Source organism: Antennarius striatus, chromosome 2 (genome assembly GCF_040054535.1).
Source record: "Antennarius striatus isolate MH-2024 chromosome 2, ASM4005453v1, whole genome shotgun sequence".
Taxonomy (NCBI): domain Eukaryota; kingdom Metazoa; phylum Chordata; class Actinopteri; order Lophiiformes; family Antennariidae; genus Antennarius; species Antennarius striatus.
In genome coordinates, this window is record NC_090777.1 from 21,219,211 (window position 1) to 21,227,677 (window position 8,467).

Sequence of the window (8,467 nt, forward strand, 5' to 3'; positions counted from 1 at the left end):
TAATCCCTGACGAAATCCGAGCAGTTAAAATGTTTTTTCTTTTTTGTAAAACAAACAATTAACGAGAAAGGGGCGCAATAGGCAGACCTACAAATAATACGACAACACCTTAATCCATGATATAGTATAGTATCTTTATCTAAAAATATTTATATATGTTTATACACCCACACACACGTAGGTGCACGTTCGTGATCCAAGGAAAAGGTTGATAGATTTTTAACTTTATGGAATCGTTGCATTGCTGCCACCCCCTGGATCACATCATCATCTCTCCGTCCAATTATGTTTCATCAATTATTTCAATGTTTCAGAAATGTGTAAGTCTTTCATGAAACTAATTTCATTGAGACATTAAATAATCTTAAATAATCCCATCGCTTTCATTTCTTTGTACATCTCTCTAAGACACATGTCCTGCTCATTGTAGAGCGTAAGAGTATTCAACAGCGCTACACACTCTCCAGAACTTCCCACAGTATCGGAGCACTTTTTCGTGCAGTGTCCCCAAATAGTTGTTTTTAATAAATTATTTCCAGTAAAATGCATTCCATATAAATTGGATGTAAGTTGATTTCAAGAACTGACAGTTCAAGACAAACGATAAAGCAGGATAATGAAATTAAATCAATACTGTTGTACCTAGAAAGCATTATATTAGTTTTCATTGGCCAAGATTAACCCACTTTATTCGAGAAGCATTACACAAGGTAATCAATGCTTTCTTAAATTGTATTTGTGAAACACATCCAACAATTAATAATCCACTTCGTCTCACACTGATTGGCCTTGTTATTTTCTCACTTTAATCCATCCATCCATCCATCCATCCATCCAATTTCCTCCGCTTATCCGGGCTCGGGTTGCGGGGGCAGCAGCTTAAGCAGGGAAACCCAGACTTCCCTCTCCCTAGCCACTTCGTCCAGCTCCTCCGGGAGAATCCCAAGGCGTTCCCAGGCCAGCCGGGAGACATACATGTGATCTCTCCAGCGTGTCCTGGGTCGTCCCTGGGGCCTCCTCCCGGTAGGACGTGCCCGGAACACCTCACCAGGGAGGCGTCCAGGAGACATCCTAACCAGATGCCCGAGCCACCTCATCTGGCTCTTCTCGATGCGGAGGAGCAGCGGCTCGACTCGGAGTCCCTCCTGGATGATCGAACTTCTCACCATATCTCTAAGGGAGAGCCCAGACACCCTGCGGAGGAAACTCATTTCGGCCACTTGTATCCGGGATCTCGTTCTTTCGGTCACGACCCACAGCTCATGACCATAGGTAAGGGCAGGAACGTAGATCGACCGGTAAATCGAGAGCTTTGCCTTTCGGCTCAGCATCTTCTTCACCACGACTGACCGATACAGAGTCCGCATCACTGCAGACGCTGCACCGATCCGCCTGTCGATCTCCCGTTCCATCGTACCCTCACTATGAACGAGACCCCGAGATACTTGAACTCCTCCACTTGGGGCAGGATCTCATCCCCAACCCGGAGAGGGCACTCCAAAAAGGGTGGGTACTCTGAACTGCTGTTTGGTGCATAAGCACAAACAACAGTCAGGACCCGTCCCCCCACCCGAAGGCGGAGGGAGGCTACCCTCTCATCCACCGGGGTGAACCCCAACGTACAGGCGCCAAGCCAGGGGGTTATAAGTATACCCACACCTGCTCGGCGTCTCTCACCATGGGCAACTCCAGAGTGAAGAGAGTCCAACCCCTCTCGAGAGGACTGGTACCAGAGCCCAAGCTGTGTGTGGAGGTGAGCCTGACTATATCTAGTCGGAACTTCTTGACCTCACACACCAGCTCGGGCTCCTTCCCTGCCAGAGAGGTGACATTACACGTCCCAAGAGCCAGCTTCTGTAGCCGGGGATCGGATCGCCAAGGTCCCCGCCTTCGGCCACCGCCCAGCTCACAGTGCACCCGACCCCTATGGCCCCTCCCACAGGTGGTGAGCCCATGGGAAGGGGGGCCCACGTTGTCCTTTCGGGCTGTGCCCGACCAGGCCCCATGGGTGCAGGCCCGTCCACCAGGCGTTCACCTTAGAGCCCCACCTCCAGGCCTGGCTCCAGAGTGGGGCCCCGGTGACCCATGTCCGGGCAAGGGAAAACGTGTTCCATTGTTCGTACTCATCATTAGGGATTTCTGAGCCGTCCTTTGTCGGGCCCCTTACCTAGGACCTGTTTGTCATGGGTGACCCTGCCAGGGGCACAAAGCCCCAGACAACTTAGCTCCTAGGATCATTGGGACACACAAACCCCTCCACCACAATACGGTGACGACTCAAGGAGGGGTCACTTTAATCCAACACATAGAATTAGATTTGTCAATTCCCCAAGTCTGTTTCATTTTTCTGTCAACTCTGCTTGTTTTATTCTCATGATTATCCGTTTCTGCCTTTTACTCCCTGATGAAACCACTTCTGGATTCATCCACCTTCGTATTACTTTCTCTCTGTTGCCTCCATCTTCTCCCATGGAGCTGTTTTATAGCTATGTAATTGATAAAGTGATCATGTGTGACAATTTCAATAATTGATACATGATTTATTTTTCAAACAAAAATTTGAAACTCAGCGTTTCCCTCTCTTTTGCTACAGTTACTAGATATCCATTTGACTTTAAACTGTTGATTGTGATGGACAGTCTGTTTCCATTCAGAATAAAAAGAAAAGGACCATTCCTCAAGCAGGAAGCACAGAATTTATTTAGCTCTACAGAAATAGTTTTAAACAATGTATTTTGAACAGAATTGAGAAAAGAAATCTCATTAGATGTATGACGTCATGTAGCGTAAGTCACTAAAAAGATTGTGCTTTGTGGAAAACCTGTTTTTTCTAAATACACAAATGGACATTTTATCAGTTGTGTTGATTATAGATCATTTCCAAGTCTTTCGATTTCATCTAGGATGAAGTCCATATCATTTTGAGAAAACGATGGAGACATGACAACCATTCGGAAAAAGTTCACTTTGTTTCCCAAAGGCTGGTAGCCCATCATCATCGTGCCTTTTTCCATCATGCGTTTCTTGATGACTGGAGCGACCTACAAAAAACAAAAACAGAACAAAAAAAAAAGCATCTGAAGTTAAATGTTGTATTCAGAGGTGATGTACAGCAGCGGTAAACATTTAACGATGGTTGCTCCCTTATCTTTTTTTAAACAAAACATACAAATCATAAATGACACTGATTAGAATCTGAGGTTTGAACATGTGCGCTTTGAAAGGAAGGAATTAAACAATCTCAATCATGGAGACTCAGTGGTCAGTGATTACAGTACCCTGATGTAAAACAGAAACTTACTTTTGCCAATTTTTCCTGGTAGTCTGCATCTCCTTCTTTCCCCCTCATGCTTGGTGGTATGAACCAGAAGCATATATTCACAAACTCTGGCTGTCCATGGAGAAAGAAAAATAATCAAAGATTCAGTGATGCAAGAAACATCTGATATTTGACAGCATTTTCTCGACATGTACCTCGTGTAGAAGATGAAATCCTTCCCTTTTTCTCATTTGCTTCTCCAGATACCTGTGAGATTTAAGATTTCACAAGCTGATTTTCTTTGAATCAAAACATTTCAATAACTGACCAAATTTGTGTAATTTATGAAATTAAGAATTTTTTGATATTAGATAAGATTCACTCGTAATCAAAGATGTTCTGCCTTACTGGTGTTTACATTCAGAAAACCAATAATCTTAATAGATAAATAATTGATAGATGAGGACATATAAGTACTGAAAGTAAAAACATGATCATTTAGAGGTTACTGCGTGTGGATACAGGTGCATATCTCATTTACCTTGCATGGATAAAAGCTTTGTCTACACGGTCCTCTAAGCCAGAGGAGCCAACTGCTTTCCACATCAACCACAGCTTCAGACAGTCTACCTTGCGGCTGCACTGCAGTGACTTATCCCCTACATCCAGATTGACATCATAGAATTTATCTTGCTGGAATAAGTATGTGGCACTGGCACTGTGGCACCTCTTCAGCAAGTTCTGTGAACAAATATTATAAAGTTAATGATTGCTGAAGATTAAAAGTTTTTTTTAAAGATAATAATGTCAGTAATTCAACTCTGTAGTCTCAAAATGGGAAGTCAAACCGTATTATCCTGTAGCAACAGGGCAGAACACTGCAGACCAGCCAAAAGCATCTTGTGAGGGTTCCAGGCCACTGAATTTGCTCTTGTTACACAGAGACGCATGAAGAAACAGTGTGTAAGAGAACAATACACGCATCAAAACACTTTGTTTTCAATTTTATATACGATTTAGGTACATGCAAAATGCTACCTTTCACATGATCAAAGTATATAATAATTTCTGTCATTAGTACCTATCAACCCCTTTCATCAGATGTCTGTGTTTTTTGGAAAACAGCACACTTCCACCCCAGGCAGCCTGAAAACATGACAAAACAGACAAAAATTCTGAATGCATTGTACTCCGTTTATTTCAAATTCAGCCACACAAAAGTAAAACTGGTCAATAGAATTGATTCTTCCTCCACAAAAGGGACTCACGTCTACATGCATCCAGAGCTTGTGTTTCTCGCAGACATCAGCGACACGGTCCAGTGGGTCAAACGCACCCTGCACTGTGGTCCCTGATGTGCAGCTCACTAGGAATGGCACTGCACCCTGGAAAAAACAGGGTGAACTTTAAAAACTTTAAATGCATGGGATCAAACTTTTGTCTCCAAAATATGTATTTGAACGAGTGTAAGATATACAGTACATTATTAATCAATTTCATAGTAAACAAGGAAGTCAGAGAATCCAACATCACGCGACATCATCACATTTTTGTGTCTCTGGCTTCCTGAAAATGTTGCTTTTTGTTTTGTGATTATATCTCATCAGGTTTCTGAGATGTGTACCTAAAAAGGTATAAAATTTGACCTCGACCTAGTTTTTCAAGATTAAGGTTGTGATCTAATTTTCATACCCTTGTCTCCCTGAATATACAGTAACCCCTTTTGTTTCATCTTTCTATCTTATCCAGTTCTTGAGATATGTGCAAAAAAATGGACAAAGGTTGAAATTTGACTTCAACCTAGTTTTCTCAAGGTCAAGGTCGTCATCTCATCTTTATCCCCTTTGCCACCTGACTAATGTGCTTTTTCTTTCATCTTTCTATCTGCAACGGTTGAGAAGATATTTGGTGGGCAGATGGATGGACGGACAAACACACAAACACTGGCAATTACAATACATTAGATGGAGGCAACTGATTTGCTGTGGCGACCCCTGAAGGGAAAAGCCAAAAGGAGAAGAAGAAGAAGAAGAAGAAGAAGAGCGCTTAGTGGGATGTAATTATATGTAGTTGATCATTTCTATTACAACCAATACAAGTGCACATTGATATAGTTAATATGTGTGAGGATGTACAAGATGTTAGTGATCTTACCTGAGATTTTGCCAGCACTATCTTTTCCTCCAAGTCCTCTGGGATCATTCGACCTCTGAAGTACAAGAGTGAGCGTTGAAAAAAGGCAAAATAATTTGCTGGTTACCATCTGAATCCTTACATATAAGTATTAATAGAGATAAAATCAGTTTTTTTCTTCAATTACTTAATTATATAGTTGATTACTAAACATATAAAAGTCTTTGATTACTTGTGGTTCTTATTAACAATACATTACCCATCATCCACTTCAACTGCAATGGCATTTTCTGTCCCAAAACCAAGAAATGCAGCCCCTTTCTTCACAGAATAATGGCTCTGGAATGACATTTATGTGGAGAAAACACATTAGGTAAGCAACATCATCAGTCTCTACATTGTTATCAATCCTTCAGTGACATAAGGTTTAATGATTATCCCAAACCTCTGACGATGTAAAGATGACAAGCCTTGGGAGACCACAAAGCCCCTGACTTTTGACCTCTGGGAAGTGATGGTAGCGTGCCAGGTTCATAGCGTTCATGTTAGAGGCAGATCCACCAGGGCAGAAAATACCATCTCCTTTTGTCCAGCCCACCAGCTGACGCAGACGTTTTAGGACTTCCTCCTCCATCAATATAAACACCGGGGCCACCTCATAGGTGTAGCTGAAGTTCATATACAAAATATGTGACTATTCAGATCTTTGCACCACATAATTTCCTCCTATTTCACCTATTCATGAAGTGTCAACATGTTTTAAGGAACCAAAAATGGAAATATCCCAATCTGAATGTTCATTATGATTAGAAACACTGCATTATACATCTAATATGAGTGTCAACAAAATGTGTGATCATTACACTGAATCTCAAGTATGCAAATTGATTTATTAATTAACTAACTGTTGTTTTGTTGGTAGCATCTCATTGATCCAGGTAATCGTAGTAATTATTGAAGGCTGAATTTGAAGAAAGTGTAATTCTGTTACCCTTATGTCCAACAGGCTTCCTCAGTTCTGACTGTTAGGGAGTACAAGTAATTACACTTTTCCAAGAACGCTAACACATTAACAGCCATTTAGGTCCACGTTAACAGTTAACTTAAAAACACCATTATGACTCAATTTAATCTTCAAAGACAGAAGCAGTTTGCCTGAGTGTTTGGACATCATGTGATCAGGAGTCTGTGGTCAAGTAAATCCTGAACAAGCCACCTAACACACTCGGCTTTCACGCTATGCAAGTCATTAAATAGTAATAAAAGACTGAATCATATAAGTTAATATAATATCCTCAGAACTTTTATTGGCAAAATCTAGATCTGACATTGCATTCACAGAAAAATGTAATGCAACGAAAAGCACATTTGCTGTGGATTAGTCATATAAAATGAAGTTATAATATTCGAGTAATTTACATGTGTTGTAGGAAAAACACTTTCTCTAGGTTCTTCATTTACTGTACAAGACTTAAGACATGGAATGCTTGCACATCATGCATGAATTTTCCTTCATTTCAGTCGTCTTTTAAATTTTATACTTGTTCTTTTCATCAAGCTTTTTCTCATGTAGATAATACTATAAGAGAAATTCTGGCTATTCAGTGTACAGTATTTATTCTGATTAAATCTGTCACTGTCAGAGAAACTGGTTCTAAGATCTGATGTACTCTGCTGGGAACTCAGACTGACTTCATTAAATTTAACTGTGTAATAGAACGTTTTTCTTCTGCATTTATTTTACTGCTAAAAATATTTTTTTTTCAAGATTATCTGTTCAAATATTATCCACAAAAGTGAATGAAATGTTGCACCTCAAGAAATGAATTTTGAATGAAATTCTATTTTTTAATAGAATACCTTAGTGATTATTGCTAAGCTCTGAATACTTCTATTTCTTTAATCCTAAATTATTTTTATCAACTTTAATTTTATGTTGGTCCTTTATTGTGCACAATCACATGCATTGAGTAATTATTGGAATTCTTACAGGTTAGTGTTGAGAGCCTCGGTGAGAAATCGTCCAGCCAGGGCATGATAGTCCACTCCAGTGAACAGTTGATTAAAAAAATATGGATGACCTGGAATGAACAAGAAGCATCTTGTCATGAAATAATCTGTAATATCTATCCCATCTATTCAAACACTTCAGCTGTCCCTGATACACTTACTTGTTTTGATGCTATATTTGGCCACATCTCTAACTCTCTGTAACAGCTTGTGCTGAGGCTCTCCCGTCTGTCTCAGCTCCAGATCGAGCAGAGGGGCCAACTCCTCAGGCAATTTCCACTCACAAACCTGCCGTGGGGGGTGGGGTGGGTAGGAATGCACATTATCCACTCCCTCCAGATTACTAACGTCGATGTGAAAATAATTTACCTCAGGTTCACCAGCATACCTTTTGCGTAACGTCTGTCCCCTTGCAGAGCACCTCATCCATAATAATGTTGAAGGCATCAGCCAGAAAGCGCTGGCCCCGGGGGTGATCAATAAGAGGCTCCCGCAGGTCGCGGGGCTCCGCGGGTTCCTCCGACAGTCCATTTGTGGCTGTTAAAACCATGAAAACGTCAACAAACACGTCCGATGATTACAAATCAACAACACACAGATATAGCACACGGTACTTACACGATAATGGGATAATGGTGGCCATGTCTACCCGTCAGTGAAGTTACAGAAATCTGCGCCACCAAATCAGAGAAACTCCGCCTTTTTATATCGTTGCATACAAACCGGGAGAAGAATGGCCACAAAGCAGAAGGCGTACCCGAGCAGGAGGGGAGGCAACCTTTAAACCCTGTCGGAGTTAAACTGCCTGAAGTGGCAGGAAAGTTACCCAGTAAATTTTTTTTTTTTTTTTTTTAGGATTTCTTTTTGTGTGTGTTTCCTTTATTGTCCCACAAGGAGAAATTAATTTGTTGTTATTGCTGTAGTGAGCTCCTTATCTACATGGCATGTAATTATTTTATATTCATTATAACTACGCTTAGAAGGTTCATTTACTTTTATAAGAGGAAGAAAAAGGATAAACTTTTTTATGATATTCTAATTATCATGGAATTAGGCAACTACTTC

The 8,467-nt window shown here is 40.9% G+C and overlaps 1 protein-coding gene across 1 annotated transcript; it reads right to left on the reverse strand.

Moving 5' to 3' along the window:
- Positions 1-2,677: 2,677 nt before the first annotated feature.
- csad (cysteine sulfinic acid decarboxylase) lies at positions 2,678-8,156 on the reverse strand. The gene is made up of 14 exons (XM_068329238.1): positions 8,021-8,156; positions 7,791-7,939; positions 7,564-7,690; positions 7,383-7,473; positions 5,838-6,060; positions 5,652-5,731; positions 5,414-5,468; positions 4,528-4,644; positions 4,341-4,405; positions 4,108-4,189; positions 3,801-4,000; positions 3,475-3,526; positions 3,302-3,391; positions 2,678-3,041 (listed from the first exon to the last, which is right to left on the reverse strand). Exons 1-14 carry the CDS (start codon positions 8,043-8,045, stop codon positions 2,868-2,870), a joined length of 1,530 nt encoding a protein of 509 aa, XP_068185339.1. The 5' UTR covers positions 8,046-8,156; the 3' UTR covers positions 2,678-2,867.
- Between the last annotated feature and the right edge of the window lie 311 nt (positions 8,157-8,467).

Excerpts from the sequence above, each read along its gene's own strand:
- csad (XM_068329238.1), bottom strand. The coding sequence starts at position 8,045 with ATGGCCACCATTATCCCATTATCGT. Across the intron at positions 7,691-7,790 it reads GGACAGACGTTACGCAAAAG|GTTTGTGAGTGGAAATTGCC; the intron begins GTATGCTGGTGA and ends CCCCCACGGCAG. Across the intron at positions 4,190-4,340 it reads CTGATGAAAGGGGTTGATAG|AGCAAATTCAGTGGCCTGGA; the intron begins GTACTAATGACA and ends CTGTGTAACAAG.